The 26,785-nt window shown below is 38.3% G+C and overlaps 1 protein-coding gene across 5 annotated transcripts in view; it reads left to right on the top strand.

The window, feature by feature from the left end:
• The first annotated feature begins 1,285 nt into the window (after positions 1–1,285).
• The window catches only part of LOC149178300 (uncharacterized), an 84,418-nt gene continuing 58,918 nt past the window's right edge, over positions 1,286–26,785 (top strand). The window contains exons 1-3 of one of the 5 annotated variants that reach the window (XM_089420311.1): positions 1,286–1,460; positions 11,129–11,468; positions 12,749–12,909. In XM_089420311.1, the coding sequence (XP_089276437.1) occupies positions 11,236–11,468; positions 12,749–12,909 (394 nt within the window). In that variant the 5' untranslated portion in view covers positions 1,286–1,460; positions 11,129–11,235. Of the gene's footprint in view, positions 1,557–4,460; positions 4,610–10,631; positions 11,469–12,748; positions 12,910–26,785 lie in introns of those variants that run through there. The other 4 variants (XM_089420307.1, XM_089420310.1, XM_089420306.1 and 1 more) reach the window with 4 other exon arrangements.

Below are 26,785 nucleotides of genomic sequence, written 5' to 3'. Positions count from 1 at the left end.
CATGCCGTCCAAATCTCGATGATTTCACTTTTAATTCCAAGGAATGACGATTGCCGAGGTAAAAATGGGTAAACCCTCACGAGGGTCCTTAGTAAAATCCACTAATATTTCGTCCATGGGGTGAAAATTAACTCGATAATTGCATCATTCAAAGGCCTTCAGTAAAACAGGGTTGACTGGCTGTAATGGTGGAGATGGGACAACGTTACCATAGCCTCACCACATGAGTACTTTGAGAGAACCCTAGGCCTCTTGAAAGATAGATTAATGATTTAAACTTCATAAAAAACACATTAAACTCATTATAGATTAATGATTTAAAATTCATAAAAAAAATATTAAATTCATTATCAACACTAAATTTAACAATTTAAAATTCATTAAAAAAACACCTTAAATCTATTACCAATTAATTAATTATCAAATTATAATAAATTTTATCATTTTGTAAATATATTTGTGAAACTAAATTGTATAAATATTATTATTTTCATTTTTTTTTTAATTTATTCAATTTCTCATTTTAAAATTTAAAATATTCAAACACCATTTGTGAAGAGATTGCAATGTCCAACCTTTCAAATTAACACATCATCCAACATCAAAAGTCCTAAACTTAAAAATTCATCTACATTTCAATACTCAACTTATTATAAAATTTTTCAATTAAATAATACAAATTCTATAAATAATAAAATCATATATTACTTGGATTATCCTTACAAATTCTATAAATCATATGATTCTTCACTTTAATTATCATTTCAAAACTCTAAACCAAATTTATTAAAAAAATTAATTTTATAACCCACACAATCAAAATTCATTGGAGATATATGAGAGATGAACAATTTTATATGAGCTATTAAAAAAATAATTTTATAACTCACTCAATCAAAATTCAAAATTCATTTAAGATATTTGAGAGATGAATCATTTTATTTGAGATATCTAGGAGAGGAATAATTTTGGTTTTATATTCACATTCACTGAAAATAAATAACAATAACAATCCTAACTACAAATGAATTATTAAATTATCATGAGTTTCTTAGATTTTTAAAAAGTCTCAATTATCAGAATAATTTCTCTGCCCGGCTCGAAATCAAAATTTACTTGGCAATGATAGTTTTTGGCCCCACAGTTGCATTAGCCGAGGAGAGAGACGTTTTGATTGCCTCAACCAGATGCTTTTGAATCCTGTTGTCAGGATGACGGGGTTGGCCAGATGCCAATTCTCAACCATAAGACCGACCCACACTTGCCTCCACTTGTTAAATGACGTCCTTGTCAACCACATTGGCCATTTCGCTCCCCTCATTCCTGGCGTTGAATTCAGGCAAAAGCCTCACGGCCGCTCAAAATTTCGCGACATCAATCGCCAAATATGCGAGCCAAAAAGGATATATCCATGAACGACAATGGGCAGACAATCTAACTCCATTCAAGCACAATTTCAGGTAAGCAGGCGGCTATATTTCGTCTAAATTGCAACGCCCATTTCGCATACAATTCTTTTTGAGTCGGATTCCAATTTTCTGGTCACACGATTTCAGGTGATTTTCTGCAATCACATGATTGAAAAATGAATGATCTACCACAGAATTTGAGAGTAGCTTATGCTATTGCTGTGCTTATAGTTGACCGACTAATCTGCCGTGTTTTCGTAATCGTGTTGGGCTTTTCTTTTAAAAGGTTTCACACACAGACTCTCACACACAAAGTTACTCGTCATGTTTGAGATTAGATTTTATCGGAGGTTTGGTCTGGGTTTGTGGTTTTATATCTCATGTAAAATTAAGTTAATAACACGATCAGAAATCGTCATGGCACCAAACACACGGACTGCTGAATGGTGTTTTTTATTATATTTTGATTGGAAGCATTACATATTCCCAGCAAAGTTTTTACCCAAGGCGCTGCTTGGCCATGGTCACTTGCCATGAGCCCCCAGAAATATAGCCTTCGGGACCTAATGTTTTTCTTACTCCCCAATATTTTTATTTTTTTGGTTTTGTTAATTCTTCTCAGCACTGTTGGCAGTCAGGCTAGGAGCTTTGTCCGTCACAACATCCAGCCAGCTTGCCCGGCCATGACAGCCTACGGGGGACTAACATTAACCAGGGGAAGGATCCCTGGTGGGGAGAATGCCATCACCCCACTTTTACCATTCAGACAAGAATATGTTGAGAGTGAATTGTTCTGTTTTCCACTGTTGCAAATATCTCGGATTTCTCCTAACATATCCGTTTCTTTTCCAAGTGTTCAGGGTTGCCGATTTTTCGTTTTTCATGTCTAGGTTTGTGCTTCGACGATATTTTCCCTCATATTTCCGACCAGGATAGTCTGTGATGTAGGCGAAAAGTTTATGCTGCCATATATATATATATATATATATCCAGATCCTGGGGATATAGAGGACACAATTAATGCTGGCTAATATTCCAATATTTTCCTCAATATTTCTATTAAGTTTTCTGACATTTTTCAGTATTTTCTCTGATATCTCCAATAAGTTTCTTTCCAATAGGCGATAAAGTTTATACCTTCAATTAGTTTCCTATATGTTCAGCATATCTCCTACAAGTTTCCTGGCAAATATTAAGCACCATGCAGTGAGCTAATTATTGGCTTACTGCCTTTTCATCCTGCCCCCTACAAGTTTCCTGCCTTTTCATCCTGTCCCCTATAAGTTTCCTGGCAAATATTAAGCACCATGCAGTGAGCTAATTATTGGCTTACTGCCTTTTCATCCTGCCCCCTACAAGTTTCCTGCCTTTTCATCCTGTCCCCTATAAGTTTCCTGGCAAATATTAAGCTAATTATTGGCTTACTGCCTTTTCATCCTGTCCCCTACAAGTTTCCTGGCAAATATTAAGCTAATTATTGGATTACTGCCTTTTCATCCTGTCCAATGAATATTACTTTATTTTCATCCAACAGACAAAATGGAAAGGCAGTAAGTAAGCCAATGCTTAATATCCATGCAATGGTGCTTAATGTGCTTTATATCCATGCAATGGGCTAATCATTTGCTCACTTCCTTTTCATCCTCTCCATTTAATATTATTTATATTCATCTAATGGACAAAATGGAAAGGCATGATTGACTTACTGCATGGTGCTTAATATTTGCCCTAGTTTATCTCTATATAATTGGCAATATATTTCCCGAAATGATATTCACAACATTGGGATGCTTGTGAACCAGTTAGGGTTCATCTTAACTTTGGATCTCCTCGGCGCTTGATAGATCTAGAGTTAAGATTTAAGATGTCCATCTTGATTGGAGTTAAGATCTAAGATCTATGATTTACACTTTGATCGGAGTTAAGATTTGCACTAATCCCGATCGGTTCTCGATGCTTGATAAATTCAGACTTAAGATTGATATAGGATGGTTTAATCAACTACCTCCAATTGAATTACCTGTAGTTGGAGAGAGTTCACTCCTTATTGTGCCTCAGAGTAAATGGATATAATGTTGTCACCAAATGTACACACACACACACATTTGGTGGCAACATCTACCCTATACTCGGTTGTAAATGGATATAATGTTGTTACCAATTGTATACATACACATACACATTTGGTGGCAACGTCTACGCTATACTGGGCTGTAAAGGGATATAATGTTGTTACCAAACTTACACATGCACTGGTGCCACATCTACCCCACACTGTTTTGTAGAGCGCCTCTCCGCACACTTAATTGGAATATATCATATTCTCCCTTCTTCCCTAGCTCTTCTTCTCCGGCTCTCTAGCAGCTGGTAACTGGTGCAGACCTCCCAAGTAATGGTGAGAGCATAGGTGCAGAATGAACATGGAATCAGATTTGAGCCCCGACTCTCTAGTCGCTGGTGCAGACCTCCCAAGTAATGGTGAGAACATAGGTGCATAATGAACATGGATCATATTTGAACCCCATACTTGGCCAGCACAAGATGCAAAAATCTAGCTTTTTAAAACTCGCAATTGCACTGAAGGGTCCTTTTAGCAATCTTTTGCTGCTTATGCATCTCTTGATGCAGGCAAGAACTTATTGTATTATAACTTAAATATACCTTCAATATTTTCAATCCCAACTAGATTTTGCCCTCATCATGGTTGCCTTTTGTTGACACCTAATCATAGGGATTGGGTGAACAACTGTAAATATTGTAAATAAATAATAAGAGAAAATGGAGAGTCATCGGGAGATGAAACTCAACAGTCACTCCCTCATTCCCTCATGTATATAACCATGAACAACCTAAATGAATAATATAATCTCATTTGAGGAGTTACCTCTTGGCCTGACATGGTATTAGAGCCAGCGCTATTTTTTGCTTCCTGCTATTGTAACTCCTCCTGCCTCTTTTCTGCATTTTTGCAGATTGACATATCGCTGCGTTGAATTTGCAGTCTATTATTCCCTGGAGCGTGGTGTTGGATTGAGTATGCTCTGAGTTTGGTAGAAGATCAGACAACCCTCCATTATATCAATATCTGGAGACTGCTGGTACAAATTATTTTATATGCATTAAATGATTGTGTCGCTGAAGGTGCAGAAGTATGGTGCGGTTGCTACTTAGAGATGCTTCCTGGAGGTGCTGCATGAATGGTATGCCGAATTCTTTATAATTATTGTGGTGGATGGTATTATTACTACGTTACTGTGTTACTGGGACTGTTTTAATAGAGGTTGTCTTCGATGGTTTCTATTTCATTGACCACAAACCATCAAAATGTTATACAACGCTTTCCGTTTTGGTATACTTTGCATACGCTGTAGGACACTACCTCCATATAAGGGTCCTCCTCCATATCAAAACGCTGCATACGCTGTATTACCCCGCCTCCTCCCCATACTTGGTTTACTATCGTGACTTTGATACCCACAGGTTTACTATATATCAGTTTTAATATATAACTGTGTTTCTTTTTTAATATTGGTTTCATTATATAATGCCATTCAGTTTTTTCCATACCACCATACTGTTTTGTTTGGAACACTGCGCTATTTTTAAACGCTATCCCCCTGTGGTTTTTGTAGCCCTCTCACTAATATCTCCCCATAGTAAAGCCATTCCGCATCGTTGTTGAGCTTCTGAGGTTCACGCAGGATACGATAAGGAATTCCTTCGGTACACAACACAACAACTTCAAATTGGCGGCAGACATTGTGGCCGAAATTAGGACTGGAAGCCTCAAACCGAATATTTTGGGTCCATTTGAAGTGCACCGAGGTGAGGGTAAGATCTTCTAGTGCGAGAATAATCGAAAGCTGTGGGTAGTAAAAGAAAAAAAGGAAGAAAAATGCTGGTGTTAGGGTAGTCTACGCGGTGATCACATCATGGTATAAGTTCCTAGTATAAATTCTTGCGGATACCGATACTCCCTCTGATACATATTTATATCAAAATACATATTTATATCAGAATTATATTTTTTTTACAAAACTACCACTGGAAGTGCTATTTCTTACAACATATTGGCAGCAAAAGTATATTTTTTTTACAGTACACAATTTTTTTAAAATGCATTCATTGATATCTATTGTGGGAGTGGTTCTCACCGGCAAGGAGAACTATCCAGAATGGTCACGGAAAATCAAACACACTCTCATTTTAATGACCCGTGGAAAGGAGTGTGTGTTGGAGACAGAGACAAAGAACTAGAACAACCTACCTCAAACAAGGAATTCACCATTTGGGAAAATAAGAACAACAAGGCTTATGCCTTGATTGCAGCATCAATAAATGAAGAGGTGAGTTGCCATATTTTGCCATTTTCAAATGCTTTTGAAGCCTTACAAAAACTGAAGGAACTCTATGACTCACACTCTGCACTTGAAGTTGTTCTACTCATGATTAAATTGTTTAGCCTTGAATTACAAAATGATGATCCTCTTGCTCTTGCATCAGAAGTAAAATCTATTATACATGATATCAGAGTCACTAATGTTGAAATGGACATTCCTCTGATAGCTCTTGTCAAGGCACTCTATCCCACTTACTCAAGTTATCTTGAGTCATTTCAAGCAAATGGAAACCTCAAAGAACTTATCTTTGACTCCCTTGTGAAAAAAATTGCTGAAAGAGAGAAAGCTTTTGGGAAGAAGACAACTCCTCAGTCTTCTGAAGAGGCTGTGTGTCTTGCACATAGAGAGAAGAATCCATCTCAAGATTCTTCCAGAGGAAGAGGTGGTCGAAGAGGAAGAGGAAGAAGAAATTTCAGAGGCAGGGGGGTAGACACTCTCAAGGAGAAAAGTCAGATTTGCATTGCATACGTTGCAAAAGAGATGGATCACATGATGCATCCACATGCAAGTTGCTTTGGGACAGAATTGAGTAGGAAAGAAACCAACCCAAAGGTAAAACTAATGGCAAAGAGAATGGTAAAGCACCTGAATCCGCTCACTATGTTGTGGCACACTGCAATATTGGAGTAAATGAAGACTTATTTAATGCTTCACTTACTTCTTGGAAAAATGATTGGTTGCTTGATTCAGGAGCAACTTGCCACATGACCTTTAGAAGAGATTTTTTTGAAGAATTTACTGACAATGTTGATGGAGCAGTATACTTTGCAGACAAATCAAAACTCAAGCCATCAGGACTTGGCACAATCAGGCTTAAATTGCCTGGTCTTCTAGACTTTCTTCTGCATCATGTTTTATATCTCCCACAACTGAGGAGAAACTTGCTGCCCTTGGTCCATATCCACCCGCAAGGACACTCCATTCACATGTTTGATGGCAAGGTTGAGGTGAGAAAAGCATCAAACCACTCACTTGTCATGACGGGGATAGAAGAAGAAAGGCTTCTCAAGCTGCAGGGTACCTCTGCTCGTGCACAAAATTTCTCATACAATTCTCATTATGAAGAAGGTACATTTCCATCAAGTTTATTATGGCATGCTAGATTTGGACACTTAAACTATGACAACCTCTGCTTGTTGAAGAAAAATGGTGTTACTGGTTTGCCTACAATTCCTAGGAAACTTAAGCAATGTGATGCTTGCATTCTAGGAAAGCATAGCAAACGGTCTTTTCATGATTCACATTCCAAAGCACATAGAAAACTTGAACTCATTCATTCAGATTTATGTGCTCCAATGCCTGTTTCTTCTGCAAATGGAAATAAATATATGATGCCATTTATTGATGACTACACCAGAATGTGTTGGGTTTATTTATTGAAGAACAATCTGATGCTTTTAAAACATTCGAGAACTTTCATACATGGATTGAAAATGATGCACAATCTCATATTGGCTCTATTCGCACCGATAATGGAAAAGAATACACTTCAAATGAATTTGAAAACTATCTTCGCCAACATGGGATCAAACATCAAACAACTGTGCCTTATAATCCCCAACAGAACGGAGTAGCTAAAAGAATGAATAGGACAATCTTAAATATGGTGCGCTCCATGATGTTTTTCAAGAATGTAAAATTGATGTTTTGGGCTGATGCAGTTCTATGTGCTGTATATGTAAAGAATAGATGTCCATCTAATGCTATTAGAAACAAGACTCCTTATGAAATGTGGTATGGGCACATTCCTTTGGTAAAGCATCTCAGGGTCTTTGGTTCCACATGTTATGCCTTGATACCAAAGGTACATAGAAACAAACTTGGTGCAAGGAGTCGTAAGTGTATCTTCCTAGGGTATTCAAACACCTCCAAAGCATACCGTCTCTATGATGAAGTCAATAAAAAGTTTGTTGTATCTAGAGATGTAATCTTTCTTGAATCATCCAAAGCTGACAATGTTGTTGAGTGGCAACTTGATCGCTTGGATAGATTCACAAATGCAAAATCATTTCAAGAATTTGATAATCAGATTCCACATCTTGAAGGGGGGATTCCTATACTAGATCAACCTATGGAATCTTCTTCTGAAGCACTCTCTCCCCCGCATGAAACTCCAACAACGGATGATACTTTGAGTGATGTGATTGACAGAATTGGGAGACTCAATCTTGATTCAGTCCCAACTCAATCAACTGAGCAGCCTGGACCATCTCAGAAAGGTCCCCCAAAGTGGCTGACAAAGACACTTGAAAGTGTTCATCCTGATGAAGTTGGAAAGACAGGAAACTAGAAATTCCCGACAAAATGGAGGTGATGTAGATGACTGTGATTCACCTATTGATATGGATGTTTCTTATGATTGTGAATTGAATTTGTCTACAGATTTTGAACCAACTTCCTTCAAAGAAGCTGCTTCTCATGATGAATGGAAAGAAGCAATGCAAAAGGAGTATGATGCCTTGATAAAGAATGACACTTGGAAGCTGGTTGATCCTCCATTGGGAACCAAACCAATTGGCTGCAAGTGGGTCTACAAGAACAAGTATAAAGCTGATGGTTCACTTGACAAGCACAAAGCCAGGCTTGTGGCAAAAGGTTTTGCACAGAAGGAAGGGGTCCATTATGAGGAGACTTTTGCTCCCACAATAAAATGGGCTACCATTCGGACACTCTTTGCCCTAGCAGCTCAGAACGGTTGGAAAGTCCATCAAATAGATGTAAAAATTGCTTTCTTGAATGGAGATCTAAAAGAGAATGTTTTTATGTCCCAGCCTGAAGGATTTGCTGTGAAAGGACATAAACATAAAGTATGCAAACTTGTGAAATCCTTGTATGGCCTCAAACAAGCACCGCGAGCCTGGTATGAAAAACTAACTGAGCATCTTCTGAAACTCAATTTCAAACATTATGATCTTGATGATGCAACTTTGTTTGTCAAGAAAGTTGGCAAAACAGTTGTATATCTTGTGGTATATGTAGATGATCTTTTGATGACAGGGAACAATGAGAGCTACATTGCATCCATAAAGAAGGAATTGAGGAAAGGTTTTGAAATGACTGATTTGGGCTATGTTCATTACTATCTTGGTATTGAAGTAACTCAACATCCGAAGTCCATATTCCTTTCTCAAAAGAAGTGCATTGGAGATTTGTTGAATAGTTTTGGCATGGTTGAATGCAATCCTCTGACTACTCCAATGGAACAAAACTTAAAGCTCACATCCATTGAAGGAAAAGAATTTGAGGATGCAACAAAGTACAGACAACTTGTAGGAAGTCTCAACTACTTGACTATTACTAGACCAAACATTTCGTTTGCTGTTGGAATCGTCTCCCGGTTTATGCAAAAGCCTTGTGAGGGACATTGGTCTGCTACACAAAGAGTTCTAAAGTACTTGAAGGGAACTCAAGATTTACTCAAGTATACACAGGTGGGCGACTTCAACTTGATTGGATACTCTGATTCAGACTTTGATGGAGACAAAGAAATTGGGGTATCTACTTCTGGTTATGCTATGAGTCTTGGATCAGGAGCTATCTCCTGGAGATCACGCAAACAATCAGTTTCAGCAGATTCCACAAGAGGCAAAATATGTGGCAGCAGCTGAGGCAACAAAAGAAATTGTGTGGCTCAGAAAAATTCTGGAAGATTTGCAGGTAAAACAAGTACATTCGACTCCACTCATGATTGACAATACCTTGGCAATAAAGTTGGCCAAGGACCCAAAGTTCCATGATCGAACGAAGCACATCAATACAAAATATCATCTGATTCGACATCACGTTGAGGCCAAAACAATCCATCTTCGCCATTGTTCCATTAATGAGCAGATTGTAGACATCTTCACCAAAGCGCTTGGAAGAGAAAAGCTTGAAAGATTCAGAACGATGCTTGGACTTACCAACATCCCTTCAGATTAAGGGGGGGAATGTTGACACCTAATCATAGGGATTGGGTGAACAACTGTAAATAGTGTAAATAAATAATAAGAGAAAATGGAGAGTCATCGGGAGATGAAATTCAACAGTCACTCCCTCATGTATATAAGTATGAACAGCCTAAATGAATAATATAATCTCATTTGAGGAGTTACCTCTTGGCCCGACACCTTTCCATAGGAATTGCACATCACTGATTTTGAGCTTTACCATCTATCTGTATGGTGACAATAACATCATTCAAGTGTTTCACCCTTGGCCCATCAAAATGTTTTCTCGAAGAATAAATTAGCCATTATATAAACAATCTAGAAGATATGTAGAATATGAATTTGAGCTAACAGTGGAAGTTGATGATGTAAATTTGTTTCATATGCACCTATTCTCTGCATTTATTTTTTTTCTGTAATATTCAGGGTAGAGTGATCCTAGTCTGGTCAAATAGTTATAACGATAATAGAGAAGTTGCAATAATGGTTACCCAATTCTGGTAAAATAGTTACAATAACAATAGAGAAGTTACAATAATGGTTACCATTATTATTACTTTTTGGATTTTATAAAAGCAAAGTAAACCTGGTACATTGTAATTATGCTACAGAATCTGAGGAACCTGGTAATATCCACTGAATTCAATATGCTCATTTTTGGCACCCTTGAAATTTGAGTTTAGACTTGGCAATGGTAGCTTGCCATTGATGTGTCTGAGATTATTATTTTTTATCTTTACATCTCTGTAGCAAGGTTGAAATTGATAGGCACACTGCATCATTAATTGTCAATAATCTTTTGGTTTGGATTCAATTGAGTTTTTTCCGTCTCTGCTTTACATTTTTGAGATACTTTAATGAAAAATTGTGTTTGGTGGTCTGTGGTGATGTAGGAAGTCTCATCATACTTGGAGTTTTAAGTTGGTTTAAGAGGGGAGAACTGTTTTGGTAGCAATATTGAAGTGTTTGATTATTTAAGTAGGCAATAGTATGCACTTGTACCTGGAACGAAGTAGAAGACAGTCAAGACAATACAAACATCTGTCATGCTAAATTGAGGCATCCTTGTAAAGGTTATCCAAAAAACTATGTTCAATTGCTTGAGAAAGTACTGGAAAATAATTGAAAAAGTATAAGTTTGAAGTTGCAATTTAAGCACACATCCTACATAAATAACTTTGAGTAAGGGGAGATAAATTTTGGTTTGTGGGAGCTGAGCTTCTTTGAATGGTGACAGGGTTGAATAAGTTGCAGTGCTAATTGTCTAGAGGTAATAGGGCCATATCATTTATGTACAAGATAAGGGTTGTTTGATTTATTGAAAAGCAGTTGAAGGTGGATATGATGGAAACTGCTAGTGATAGTATGATTAATGACAGTTGTTCTTCAGTTTCAACTAGGAATAAGATCCCCACAGACTGCTGTGATGAAAAGATATTTAACGTTAAAACACCTGAAGCCAGTTCCTTGAGAAATTCAGCAAGGCTAGAGGAATTCATGAGTACTGAAGTTGAAGAGAGTGGTTTTGATAGGCTTCCTGATCATCTTCTTATTGAAGTGTTTGTGAGGTTGCCTACCTCTGATTGGGCTGCTGCATCATGTGTCCAGAAGCGCTGTGCTGATTTATTTCGGGGTGAATCCTTGTGGCAAGTTGCACTAAGTAAGAGATGGCCTTCGGTGGACATGAAAAAGCGATGGCCAGGACCAATTGGACGAGGCTCAAGCAAACGGTGAGATTTTCTTTTTGCCTCATTTTGTAGTTGAGTATTGTATAAAATACTTATGTCCCTGTTTTGCTATTGCTGTCAAGCTTAGAAACTTTCATTGCATTCTTGTGTTCATCTTTCGAAGAACTCTGGCCTGTAGTAACCAATGTAGTATGAAATGTGTAACAAGACTACATAAATAGCAGATGGGATCATCCATTGTAGGGATTTAAATTAAAATTTCTCAAAGAGTAAATATAGAGAAAGGGTATTTTAACTGGCTATATGTGTCTAGAGTTTAGACTCTATATGCTATTGTGGATATTTTTCCATTTTATATATATACGTATCCATTAACACCAGTAAGTGTGGGTTTGAAGGAAATAATAAACCACATATCTGTGGTAATTAAGCTTATGCATACTTGATATTTAGTCACAGAAGTTCATACCTCAGTTTGCAGAGGGAGGAGATTCACAACATTCATGTTTTTAGTTCATCTTTGCCCTTTTTTGTCAGAAAAGTGCATCTGTTTACTATCTAGTACTCTACGATAGAATGGAAAAATTTGCAAGGTGATTTATAAGCAGCTGGTGATTAAGCCTGAAGCTCTTGCTTAAGATTGATACAAAAGCTTTTTTACTCATTGCACTTACTGCAGCTGTCTTAGCCTACTTTTGAGGTTTTGCTTTCTACCCCTAACCAACTTATCTTACTACAATGGTATCTGAACTCTTATATTAAGTGTAAAAGCTTTGTACACTCTTTGGATGAAGTGCATAATTGCATTGTGCGGATCTAGAGGCAAAATAGAAATAATTAATATTAGCCTGTAGTGTGCATCTGTAGCAATAAACTGCAGTTGTTTTCGAATAGTAAATATGCAGGCATTTAGGGATGATTGTCAGAGGGTTTTTCCAGCATATCCTTCTGCTCAATATGACAATTTGAATGCCTAAATAATAAATACAAAAGATATTTATGTTTACCTGATGAACTTTTTCTTAATGTCATATTTTGGTGTGTTTTTTAGGTTTCTGAAATTTACATATCAGAACAAATGGATTTAAATGATTGCCTTGCAGTGGTCTTAGGTGTCATACTGATCTATTTACCATCATCTGTTGTCACTAAAGGAAAAGATTGAGAATTGTATTTTCATGATTTTATTTGCTTTAATACATATATTCAAAAGTAATCAGGTGATAATGTAGGGCATTCTTGTGGTTTATGAATTCACCTTCTTAGACACTCTTGCATAATTATCTTGTGAAAATATATTGACACGTGCATCTCCGTTTCAGGAGATATACAGCTTTGTATGTCAGTAAGAATATATTTTCATTCAGTGGATTGGATGGGGACACCGATGAGCTTGCTGGTCATGTTTTTCTGTTTCTAAAGGAGCAGCTTGAGCTGTCAGTTACGCCATTGTCTTATGGTTTACTTCACGGAACTATAATTGGTACATATACAACTATGTTATTCTTAACATATTTACATGATTTAGTAACCTCGAATGATTTAATAAATTACTTTTTCTATTATATGACAGTATTTAAACTTGTGCTAATTAAATTAAGCGTGCAATAAATAGATTTCTTACTTTCTGTTGCATAGCTTTCTTTCTTTGAATGGTGTGATTTACTTTCAGCAGTGGGTTTTAATTTATGCAAATGTGATGTACTTTCAGGAGTATGACTACTCCCCTGCAAATGTGAGATTTTTTCTGAGGAGCTCAGCCTGGAGAGCCAAGGGACAGTCTGTGTCTTGGATGACTTGACCTACAGAGTCCTCAAATTATGTCTGTAGAGTAGATTTAATTAGTTCGACTCCCTATAGTTTAGCTACATTGATAACTCCACAGCATTTTTAAACCAAGGAAAAGAACATTTCAGCAGCATTTGAGGCCTGGGGATTGCATATATAATACTCAATGCCTCGAAGTTCGAGCACCCTGGTGGATAGATTCAGTGTAGTTGGAGGATTTAGTTGTTCTAATATTGCTGCTATTCTTTAGCCTGTCACATCTCATGTGAGTATTTGTTTGAACATGCATTGTGAGTATTGGTTTGAACATGCATTGTGAGTATTTGTTTGAACATACCTTGGTAATGTTTTAGAAACTAGGTATGAGGGGTACCGTATATCATATATGTTCTGCCAAATTGCCCAGGATTTAAACCTGGAGTTGCCCCATTTGAACTCATGCCATTGGGTAGGGTAGACTGCAGCTGGAATGGAACACTGGTGAATGGCTTGAAACTGCATCGACCTCACCCATGAATCAATACACCTTTGGCATTTCATCAAATAATTAAATTTAAGGCCTTGTGGCCTTCTGAGTTTTGTTGTTTGTTATAGGACTGGTATCAAGAACTTTTTCGCTGTTATCAAAGCATTGTGCCTTATTATCACAGCATAGCATTTCCATTCTTTCCTCACTATTGTAGCCTCCAACTAAAATATTGTATATTTGTGTGTTTAGTATTTCACCTGTTTCACTTTCACTAGGCTTGATGCATTTACATGTTGAGGATTTCCATTGTTGAAATTACTTAAATGTTGGAAGCTATGACCAAGGGTACATTGATGTCTTCTTCCATCTGCCATCCAAACTGCTATTGCCAATTTTTTGCTTGTTGAAGCTATTTCTATCCCTGCCTTTTCGATGGAATTTATCTCAATGAACTTTGTCTATTTGCTCTACATTTCGTTTTTGATATGGACTAAAGATGGAGCAAGGTGAGGAAATCTAAACAGAAACACAACATGATATGTCGTTATTTAAGGGCCTATAGGCACACTTTAGAGAAAATGTACTCTTGTTTGCAAGAATAGAGGGCCTTTTATTGATGAAAGCAAATCTTAGACAGACACCTCATGTAATTGACACAGGAATCTCTAGAGGAGTGACACCTGTAAGGGAATTATATTCCACCAAGTGTTGGACTCTGCTAAAACTAGAATCCACTAAAGAGAACAAACAAGACAAAAGCTCTAAGGATGAAACTCAGATTTACAACACTTGATGAACAGTCAACACCTGCAATGCTTATCATTTTCTCCTTCAGAGGAAATTGTCTGCACTTTGTATGAATGTGATCCAGACCATTTAGTGCAGTGTAATGTCAGATGTTACTTGTAATTTGTAACTCCCCTAGAGATTCCTTTGTTGGTCATGTAAGGTGTCCTCTCTCTAAAAAAGGCCTTCATCTGTAAAAGGCCATCTATTCTTGCAAGCAAGCACATTTTCTCTTCAAGTGTACCTACAGGGCCACATGCCCACACTTATGAAATACCATGTTGTGTTTTCTTGAGCATGTTCCTTGTGTCCTCCTTCACATATTATGATATTAGGATCTCTTTTAAAATCTCCTCACCTTGCCGCATCTTTGGTTCACCTTGCCCCATCTTTGGTTCATTTCAATTGCTATTAGAGCATTATTCATACAACAAATATGTTGTAGGGTTTGACTTCTATTTTTCACCCAGTCTGTCTAGATGGCCCTGTTGCCCCTCTTTTAGCAGGGGTACCTATATGCAATTTTTTCATTTGGTAACACCATTGTAAGCCCAAAGAATGCGAGTCAAAGACTTGTAGGCAATGTGATGTTATGTGTTATGGTATCCTAGGTCTATTATAGTCGGCCATGCCTGGTCCTATTAGATTCCATTTTTAGGTCCTTTTATCCTGTATAGGATTGGAGGGCTTAGGATGGACCTACCTGGACATGTGGTTTAGAGGAGCTACTGGTTTTGTAGGGGTAATCGCACTATGTAGGGCTAGTACAACCCACGTCTTAAGCATATCTATGTCATTTCCACATGGTCATGTGACATAGAGTTTGTCTGCATTCTTTGGCCTTGCTGCATTGTCATTTTACAATTCTCAGCATGGCAGTCTCACAGTTCGCAACATTTTAACTTTCCTGAGGCAGTTCAGGGATCCCAATGCACAGGATCCCGAGGGTCAAAAGGCAACAAAGTCTCAAATTGCTCAGCATAATATGTACTTGCCATACCATGTGGAAATTTTGTAAAAATGTGAAGGCATCGAGGATATATCCCTTGTCAAAGGCAATTGTGCCCTCTTTTGTGGCACATGTGGGCTTATCTGGTCATATTGAGGTCTATAGTTGTGGAATGGGGCATGTCTTACATCAAAATTCATTTAGAAAATTATTCCAAGCTAACCCATGTTTTAAAATCCTCAAAAAATGCAAGGCATTGGAGATTTAGCATATTGACTCTCTTTTTGTGAGGTTGGTCAACATGTGTGAGCTTTGAAGGGGCTTTTAAGTGGTTAAACTAGCCGTTGGGGCTAAGTCAATAAAGAAAAAGGTCAATTTACTCAATGAAGTCAGGTTTTCAAACAAAAGGGAAAAAAAGCCTTACAAGTTAAGCAAATGGACCAAGTTGACTGCTGAAATCTAGCCGTTGGGCCTAACATTGAAGATGTAAAAAGGGACTCCAAGGGAATGTTGGATCTCCAGTGGAAAAAACATAGTTGTTGAAGTTTGAGTGGGCCTCTTATCCAAGCAAAGAAACTTCCTTTCAGCCAAATCAAGTCAAAGCAAGCTAGATCGAGCCTCTTCCAAGCAAAAGCAAGCGTTCTATGCTAGCCATTTGGCCTAAAAGGGCAAGTTGAACCCCTCATAAGGGCATTTTCTCATGTGAAAAATTAATTCCTTGTTGTAAAGACTTAGTCTTCAGGCATTGGATGACAAGTCAAATCAATCTTTTTGGGAGAGGGTTTCAAACTAGCCATTAGAAATAAAATTATGTAAGGCTAGAGCCTCATTCAGATCATCATGCCATAATAAGAACATCTTTTGGTGCAAACAACTTGTCTTGTGGATTGGTTCTTCTTTTCTCTTTCTTCTTAGTCATTGTTAAAAAATGCTTTTCATAAGATTTTTCAGGTTTTTCCAAGTCACACAAAACTCGTGGATCAATCCATTGAGGGGATACATAGTCATGTGGAAGAGGAAGGCTAGGGCGCTAATCCTCACTTTCTCTATGTTGGGTTAGGGCTTTCAAAATCTGATTGTTGGACTAACTCTTATGGGGGGTTTCAAGATCTCTCCTAATATCATAATTGATCCATTGGCCCGTGGTATTCCAAGAGGAAACCAATCTTAGTTTAATTTGGACACCAATACATCATTTTAGGCTAAAGTGAGGGAGGCTAATCTTTTCGACTCCAAACTCACATCTTAGTCCAAAATATAAGGCCAATTTATAAGGGGCTGTTATCGTAATTCAACACCGAAAGAGGTAATTTGTAAGGTTAAGGTAAACCTCACCTCACCTCTACCTATTTAAAAATCCAAAACCTTTTTTAAAATTTATGTTTTATAAAATATAAAAACATAAAAATTCAAAAAATTATTTTCGAATTCAAGCATTAAAAAATTATAACGAACAAAAATATTTCACTATCTTGAGCTTAACTTACACATTTTCAACTTGTTTTATTACTTGGGTTGTGCTTGAATCTTATCAATTTGGCCTGTTACCCCTCATTTCAACAATGGTACATACATATCTTTTTTTCACTTTACATAACACCACTATAAGCCCAAGGGTGCAAGTTAAAGCCTTGTAGGCCATGCGAGTCTTTATATTAAGATTCCCTATGTCTATCATGGTCGGCAATGCTCTGTCTCGTTGGTTCTCGCTCTTAGCTCATTTTGTCTTGTATAGGATTGGAGGACTTGCAGTAGATCACCTTGGAACTCATGGTTTATGGGAGCATCTGGTTATGTAAGGGTGACCGCAGTAGTAGGAACTAGTCCAACCCATGTCATGCGCACCTATGTCTTACGACATGGTCATGTGTCATAGAGTCTGTATGCATCCTTGGCTTTAGTGTAGTATTCATTAGGCAATTCTCAACATGGTAGTCTCACATTTTTCAACAGTTCATGTCAATGCACATTTCCCAATGCATTTGGTCTTGGAAGGAAAAAAGGTAACCTGGTCTTAGATTGCTCAAAATAAATTATAGACATGCAATGTGGAATTTGTTGCAAAAAATGAAGGCATCAGTAAAATAAGGGTAGTGAAGGGTGGTCCAGTGACGTGGGGTTTCTAGGTGGCAAAATAGGGTCAAATATTTTCATAAAGAGACAATCTTTACGTCACAAATCATCTACAAAATTGGCTAGACAAAACCCAGATGTCAGAGTCCATCAATCAAGTAGGGCATTACGCATGCAAGTAAAAATTGATGTCATTTCCAACACAAAAGTGGTTAGGTTTAAGGAGACCTAGAGGTAACATCCTAGGGTCAAATTGGGCAAGTGATAACTCATTGGAATCCTTGTTACGTGGCCTACTAGCCTTAAACAAAACATTGGATAAAGATGGTAGGTCCTTTTCTCCATAAGACAATTTTTGGAAGTAGTCAAGACTCAAAACACACGCAAATTGGCACATGGGGGCAAAAGGTGGCAAATCATGGTCCATACTCGACATGCAAAGACAAAATTTAAGTCAAAAGTGTTAATTTGGCAGCTTAGTGATGAGATTCCTCTTTTCAAGAGGACCAATTTTCACTATTGAAGTGCTCATTTTGGAAAAGGGAAAGTGTATTTTTGATTTAAAGCCCACATGTGCACATTTGATCAGGTCGGCCCTAAAGCAAATCAAACACCCTTGGAAGTCTATAAATACAAGTGACCTCAACCTCATTTGCACATGATCATGAAGCATTCTTCCATTCTTTTCTTTGGTTTTGGCTTGCACAGGTCCGAGGCAGTTCGCGGAGATTGGCTCGCACAGATCTAAAATTGCAGGGTTCGAAGCACGCACATGTGTCTAGGGTTTTGGGTCACAACCACAGGCTTGTAACAGGCAATTTTTGTCTATAACTGTAGGTTCATGCGTGCGGCTGAAGCCTTTTAGCCGCCCACACATCACGTCATCCTTGTGGTTGGGATCTAAGGGTTGAATTTTACAGTCAACTGAAGATTTTGCCAGTTGATCGCAAAGTTCGACAGTAGACTGCAAACAGTGACAATTGATCGTAAGCTTCTGAATCAGGGTTTTGATTATTGACATTATTGGGTTCATCTCATGATGTTGTTTAGTTGATTTTTGTTGGATAGTTGTATGGATGAAGATATGGATCATTGTACTCTCTTTTGCTGAATCATTTAATGACAATCTAATAAGAAGAAGAATTTGAAAGGGTTTTCCCCGTAGTGGGTTTTGCCCTGGTCTCCAACCAATCTTGGTGTCTCTATGTGTGAATGCTTTTCTTCTATTGTTCCTTTATGTTCCGCTGCATTGATGATGATGTTGTTCTTTCTATATAATTGCATATGCTGTTGAATAATGTTGTAAATCTGAATAATGTTATGATGCTATGGGGTGAATTCTATATGTAAATGATGAATGCAATTATCAAAGCAAAGAACAATATAGCCCTAAAGAAAATTAACATGGTATCAGAGCTGGGCTGAAGAAAAGTCATTGAAGATCACCCCTATGAAGACACCTTTGTTGGAAGCAAGACAAGATGGTGGAGACCTAAAAGAATGCTAGGGTTTGAAGGAAACCCTAGGCAATTTGACTGTTAGGGTTTGATGGATATTATGAGGTTAAGGTTTGGAAGAAACCCTAGATTATGACAAAGATTTGAGATATGCAATCTAGAAACCCTAGCATGATCAGTGTGAAGATGTTCTAGCATTTGTGATAGTCATGACTCTTGAAGGCTGGTTCAAGAAGGAGATGATCACCTCTCATTGAAGATAAGTACTTTTCGATTCATGTTACTTCTTTATGTCTTTACTTTTGTTTAAGATTTATTGATTTGATTATTACTTATACTTCCTGCATGTATATGTGAGTATTTGGATACTTCTAACCTCTTGATGAGATGTGATAAGTGGATCCTTCTTGAGGATCATCTGAGGTGCAGGAAAATATGGCTAATGCAAGAAGAGAAGAGCTAGCGTTGGAAAAGGAAAAGAGGCACTTGATGAAAAGTTGACAAAGTGCTCTAGCTGCCAATGTCAAGGTGCACATGTATCTAAATACTACAAGGTATATATGATGTATTATTCAACTGCAATATTGGATGGCAAGGTAAGCCCTAAGGTATGATGAGAATATCACCTTCACAAATGGCTCATGCATGCATATGAAAGTAAGTTTGATTCATGGTACTTATGATGAGATGGTGCACTTGGTATTGAGTCATGGTAAAACTACTTAGAAACATTGATTTTTTGATATATTGGTATACTTGATATTTGGCAAGCATTTTTCATTTTAGAAATGATGGATTTCATAAAGAAGGCTAGCACATTGATTCTTATATATTATAGCTTGATAATGCTTGTAACAAGCATGGTAACCTTGATGATAAAAATGTAACAATATGATTATTGCTCAAGATCTCCTTGTTGACCTTGGCTTAGTAACTTTGACAATATGGTAAAATTGGATGCCTTGACTTGATGGTTAATGATAAAGAAGTGACGTATTGATTATAATCATTGAAGTATGATGATACACCAGTTAGCTGCCCTAATCATATGATTCTAACTCTTGATGAAAATTTGATGTGATGTTCTTATGTGATGATGAAGTAGCTGATTCTAACATGTTATGACCATGATGGATATATGTTTTAGACCCTGATATAGTTTGATTTTATGATCTAATATTTTTGTTGATGCATGATAGCATTATGATAGACATGTTGATGACTTGAATGATGATGATTGAATTGACTTCCCATTTAGAGGGAGAAACTCTCCATAAGATCCCTACACCTATTATCATTTGCATTATATGTATACGAATATTCTTTAAGTAAGATTTTTGACATAAATAGACAAATATCAGAGGTTGTTAGTCTGTAGCAAGTTCTGGTTTGAGAAGAGAGGGTTTCTCTTAGTTTAATCCCCAACTACACAGAAGAGGGTTTCAGAGTGTAGTTATAGGCCTCCAACCGCACGGAAGAAAACCTATGGGTGCGGTTATGCCTGTAGGTCACAAAACAGAAACTTTATGCATAAAATCAGGAATGCACCAGGACTATGACAATCCTACAGATATGGAGCAGACAACAGAAATTTCTATGAGTAGGGAAGTTTAAATGTTTGACTTACTATAGAGAATGTGAATGTGTTGACTAAAATTGTATTTTTAGGTGACCGAAATATGCATATCAATGTGTCATTTTGATTTGAAGCTAGTATATGACAATATTTGATAACAATTGCAAAGGTTTGACAAGATTTGGTTTGTTGGCTTGACTTAGTGAGCATATTGGCTTGGATGATTGATGGTGCTTTAGAACTTTGACATGATAGGTGAGCCTCAATATTGCAACAAGACTGCGCAACTCCTAGGGCCACCGACTTTACTTTATCAACCTGAGGTTTCATACAAACTTGGAGGTGACAGTGCTATATACACCGCAGATGCACCATTCTTCTCATGTCACTTCTCAACTGGGGCACTCGACCATTAAGGTTCCAGAATATTCCTTTAATGAACTAAAGGGAGTCTAACCACTGGCAGTGGAATGTAAAACTATTTCTAGTGCAGAGAAGGTAAATGCTTGTAAAACCAGGAAATGAAAGTTGCCGACTTGTAAATGCTATGAAATGACACAAATCACCTACAGAAGGGAAACTACCTTAATCTTGTACTTGATCACCTAGCTATCAGGGTTGCTTGAAAATGGAAGCTTACTCTATCATTTCATAAGTCAAACATGCATGCATTAACTATCTCATTCACACTTGCAGAATAGATGAAGTTCTAATTGCTAAACTTAGAAATAAAAGAGCTAATCCTATCTGATCTTGCAGGAAGGAAAGGAGTGAAGGGATTGGTCTAGGTGGCACTTCTGGTCATGGAGTCCAAGCTGAGGGGTTAACCTACTCCTAAATTGGGCTAGGCTATCATTGCAGGTCAAAACAGGGTCAAAACAGGCTGCTATAGGTTTGCTACAGGATGTCCTGAACTGCTACAAGAAGTTGGCTGAGAGGTTTTGGAGGAAAAGAATGGTGGGATGAAGTGTTGGAAAGGTGCATGACAGTTGTGGAAGGTGTAGGGAAGGTGAACATCACCCAAGGCCAAGCCCAACACTCCAAGAAGGCCAGATTTGCCTAAGACAACTTGCTCATGGTGGCTGGAAAACAGAGGTTCAGAATATGGGTTGGTATGCATCAACAAAAGGTGGAGAAGACCTAGGTGGAGTTGGTTGGAGGAGTCCCTTCCTGCAGATCAACAATCCCTGCAATAAAACCTGTCTCTCTTTGCATTTACAAATTATTGCATGTCAACATGGAAAAGATGAGTTGAATTTAGAAAATCTGATCTAACTATTGTTAAGGACTAGATCTGTGAAATGGACTACCTTCTAAGCTACAACAACCTTAAGAAGCAGAATAACAACTGCAAATATTTCCAAGGAATCATAAATAGTTATCTAGCTAAGAATGAGACTTAATCTAGGCAATGAACAAAAGACAAACTCTGTTTTTGGGCTATGAGAGTGGGGTCCCCTAATCATGATCCCATAAGGGAGATGGGATAGGGGTCATTGTCACAAGCTTTTCTGGTATATTTTCCTTCACTAGACTGCAACACTAATCTACTCTTTAAGCTAATGAAAGCATGGATAAGCACTAACTTGATCAACTTTCAAAGCTAAACAAAAAACAGAAATAAACTTCAGCAATTATTCAACATCCTAAGCTAAGAATACAGATACAAAAGAGAGGAACTTTTGCTGCTAGGATTGGGCCCTAACCCAAGAGCTTCAGCCCTCTGAGTCAACTCAGTGCTGGATCAAAACATAATTTCTCATTATCATAAAAATGTCAAATACATCATAACAATAACAGTCAAATGTGCTTCAGCTTAATGGCCTCTTCGCTACAATAATACTTCGAATCCTAATGAGTCCCTTAGCTTGCTTATTTATACAAAATTGGAGCTACCAACAACTCCCTAGAAAATAGGGATACTTGGCTCCCTAACTCAAGAATAACTTTTCCTTGACTGACACTAGCTTGGTTGCCAATGAACTCGGCTTGCTTGGCTGCTAGTGACATCGAGCTGATGAGATAGAGGGGGAGAATCTTCGACTGATTTGAGGAGTTAAGGAGGGAGACCACTTCTTAGAATCTCTCTTGCTTGCCTACTTCGAGTCCCTGCACTCAAGTCAACTCAAAATTGCTCCAATTTCCTGCATATAACACACATTAGGCCTTAGGACATAGTAACTTACTTTTACTCTTCTCACTAAGCAAAATATAATAAAATCTGTAAATAAATGCGAGAAAAGACAATTTAATAAGCTGGAGAGTGGCATTGTGACCCAAATAGTTGACCTATTGATGAGCCTCATCATCATCCCTACTGAAACTGTTGCTCATCCTCTTAGCAACCTAGTCATCTATATCCATATCCTTCATAGCCTTGGTGGTCTCTTTGACATCCCAAGCTTCTGTGGATGGTGTCTCTTCCTGAGGATAGAACCCTGCATTTTTCTCTATCTCTTCCCAATTCTTTCTTTCCTCTTCTTCCTTCCTCTTCTTCAACACTTGAGGCTAGGTTCTCACCAAGTGCAAGGACTTGGGTCTCAAGGAAGGCTTCTCTGTCCATATCTCTGAATGTGAACCAGAGGACAGGGGCTCTTGATCTACTCAAAGCATCCTCTACTATTAGCTTGATGAGACCATGGTGTGCTAACTGTTGTTGCTTTCCCTCTTTCACCTTTTGGCTCATGTCTATGATTGATTGTAGGAGAAAATAGGGCACACTTAGTCTTTGGGCTATGGGAAACCTGGTTCGAAATCTCAATTCATGGAGCAACCTGAACTGGTAGCCATAGACTACACTCAGTCTCCCTTCACAAGAAATGAATTTAAGGATGTGGTAGGCTACCTCATCCCAGGGATAGGGAAGACTCTCCCTTCTGACTCCATTTTTGTCTTCAATTGGTCTCTCATCATTGGTGAAGAAATTTTTCTTAGCAAGGGTATTGCTGGCCTTGTCTTCCTTTCTCCATTGGACCCCTAGAGGAAGTGTTGTCACTCTGCTGATCACCTCAGGATTGATGGTAATGGATAACCCTCTCACCACAGTGGTAGCACTTGTTCTTGTTTGAGGGTTTAGTGCCATGGCAAACTCATATCCCTTGTGCAATTCAAAGAAGCCTAACCAGTGATGCCTCTTGAAAATGTCTACCACAGGGGGATGAAGGTGAATTCTTGATGTATTTGTGGGCTCTCTCCTATTGAATCCCCCTCCCATTTTCTTTTCTGGTTTCAACTAAGTGCATGAGCTTTTCTAGGATAGCTTTAGTATGAATTTCAGGATAGCTGAGAGCTAAAATTTTAGTGATGATTGCAATTACTACAACTCCTTATAGCCATTTTTTTTTAAGCCCCAATCTCTTTTTAATACACATGCTTACTGTAATTACTAAGACAGTTTAGAGTGTATTAGTGATGCAAACCATGGACAAAAGAGAGATAGATCACTTCTCACTGTAATTCTTGGGATTATGACAATTGAGGATCGAGTTGACCTTAGGCACACCCTTGCAGAATTCCTGTGGAATTTCAGTGTTTCTTGTAGCTTCCTGTAGCTCTCTGTGCTTCCTGTAGCTGCCCCCTGTAGGGTTTCCAGAGCAGGGTTTAAAATTTGTGATGACTTCCCAAACTGGTCCCTATCTCCTTGATTTCGAAATGAGCGAAAAATGCATGAAAGTTTGGGGTTTTATGCTATTTAAGGTCAAGGCTCGGAGCGCTGTGCTGGCTGGCAGTGGTACAAGTTTTCCTAATTTGGACCGTTGGCCCACCATTGGTGATCATTCACTTGCTCCTCGTAATCATCACCCACTCCCTGTTAACTGATTCAACCACCCTTTTAATTGATTCTCACTGATGTGACATCCTTACGTGGCATGCTGATTGAAAGATCACTTTTTGATCACGAGCTGAGGGTGGCCAAGTTAACTAGCCACCTCCAACTTATAAAAAAGACCTTTCTTCGACATTTACACATTTTTCATCATATCGTACCTAGGGAAGAGCTGAGTAAGTTACCATACCTGTGCCTACCTTTTGCTGATTGGTGCATGTTGGAGTATTTGACTTCTGTGCTGCTGCTCAGGGAAGTGCCTCCTTGCTCTTTTTCTGTGTATTTCTTTTTGCTCCTGTATGGCTGACTATTTGTTCTGTTCATGTGTGCAGGTGCTTGATATCTCTTTGCTGCTACTGCTGTTGTGGAATCTTGCTAGGAAGAACAAGGTATCCATGGATGATGGTACTCCTCCTCACTCTGGTTGGGTAGACAAACTGAGTTTCAGGCTGGTTGCAGTAGTGGCACAAGCTGCTACTAGAGATCCTATAGCAGCTCCTTTTGTCCCTTTTTTTCTTCAGAGGGATGCTGGGAAGTAGTGTAGGGTTGGAGGATGATGGGAAGTAGTGTAGGGTTGGAGGGCTGTGGCAATTGAGGACATCTCCTCTGTTTTTTTATTTTATTTTATTATGTTTTTGAAATTTTCCTATATTTTATTTTTTGAATGAGACAAAGCTAGGCATGGGTATGGTGATTTGAATTAGGGATGCATGGATGATGGGTGAGTGGTTTGATGAAGTGTAGGGTCCCTAATCAACCTAGAACATGCATGCGTGATGATTTTTTCATCGGGTCCTCTTTCTTGTAGCATTTTAGGACATCCCCTATAGCAAACTAGAAAATGCTAAAACAACTGGTTTTTGAGGCCTGACAATGGATATGATTGGTAGGGACATGGTTGACCTGGATGGAGGGAGAAATGGAATGAAACTTGAGCATGCTGGCCCTATAGCTCTGCATTTGCCACTGTCTTCAAAAACTTGCAAAATGACATAATTTATTAATGGACAGGTTGGAGTTCCCTATCATGGAATTCTTTTTGTTTTTTGTTTTCTTCTTATTCGGGGGACACACAGGCGGCTTCAAGAGAGTTTTTAAACCTGTCTGCTTGCCCGGGGCGCCTCAAGGGAGGTTTTCACCCAGGGATCTTTTATTTTTCTTTTTTCTCTCTTTTTTTATTTTTATTATTATTATTATTTTTTTTTTCGCTCTTGGACTTCCTTAAGGAGGTCTTCAACTCAAGAGTTGGCCTCAGATGCATCATGGAGGTTTTCATCCAGGCCTCTTATTGTTGTTGTTATTGTTGTTTTTTTTCACAAATAAAAACAATTTTCAAGAATGCTATGACTTGGAAGCTAAGATACTTCCAATCACATTTACCTCCTTGCTAATGGTGCTGGTGAACTCTTCCCTGGATAGAGTTCTTTTGTAAGCCTTCAATCTGTATCCATTGACAAGCAAGGGAATACCTTCCTCATCAATGGTCCTAATTTGAACAACTCCATTATCATGGCACTTCTCTATCAGGTATGGGCCTAACCACCTTGTCGTTAATTTGCCTTTGAAGTCCTTGAAACTAGAGTTATATAGCAGAGCCCAATCCCCTTCCTGAAAAACCTTGTCCTTGATGTTCTTGTCATGCCAAACCTTCCTTTATACTTGGATAACTTCAATGTGTAGGAGGGCTTGCATCCTGAATTCATCCAGACCATTCAACTGGAGCAACCTTTCCTACTGTGCCTTTGTAACATCCAAATCCAACTGTGCTGCCATTCTCAAGGTGTTGTACTCAAACTCAATGGAGAGCAGAGCCTTCTTTCCATAGACCAAGTCATAAGGGGTGAAACCAATGGTTGTCTTCCAGGTTGTATTATAGGCCCAAGTGGCCTCCACTAGTCTATCAGCCCAATCTCTTCTGCTTCTACTCACAACCTTGGTGAGGATGCCTTCTAATGCTCTGTTGGTGACCTCTACTTGTCCATTGGCCCGAGGATGGTAGGCAATAGATTTTTTGTCCTTTATCCCATGTCGCCTTAACAATTTTTCAATCAGATGTGATGTGAATTGAGCTCCCTGATCAGTGACTAGTTCTCTAGGGTACCCAAATTTGTAGAATACATTCTCCCTTAAGAACTCAGCCACTTTCTCCTCTGTTGCTACCTTGATAGCCTTGGTCTCAGCCCACTTTGTCAAATAATCAGTGCATACAATTATGTACCTCTTCTGTGTTGATGGTGGATCAATTGGCCTAATGAGATCCATGCTCCACTTGTTAAATGGCTCTAAAGCCACCTGAGGTTGCAAGGACATTTCATCCTTGGGAGTAGGTTTCCCCATCCTTTGGCATCGACTGGTGTATCTTTTTGCATCTTGGTGGAGAGTGGGCCAGTAGTAGCCAGCATGCAGTACCTTGAAAGCTGTCCTCTTGGCAGCAA

The sequence above is a fragment of the Pinus tabuliformis genome, chromosome 4_1 (assembly GCF_031772625.1).
Source record: "Pinus tabuliformis cultivar Carrire ecotype Pingquan chromosome 4_1, CPIR1, whole genome shotgun sequence".
Lineage (NCBI taxonomy): Eukaryota > Viridiplantae > Streptophyta > Pinopsida > Pinales > Pinaceae > Pinus > Pinus tabuliformis.
This window is presented reverse-complemented; position numbering and strand designations above follow the sequence as displayed.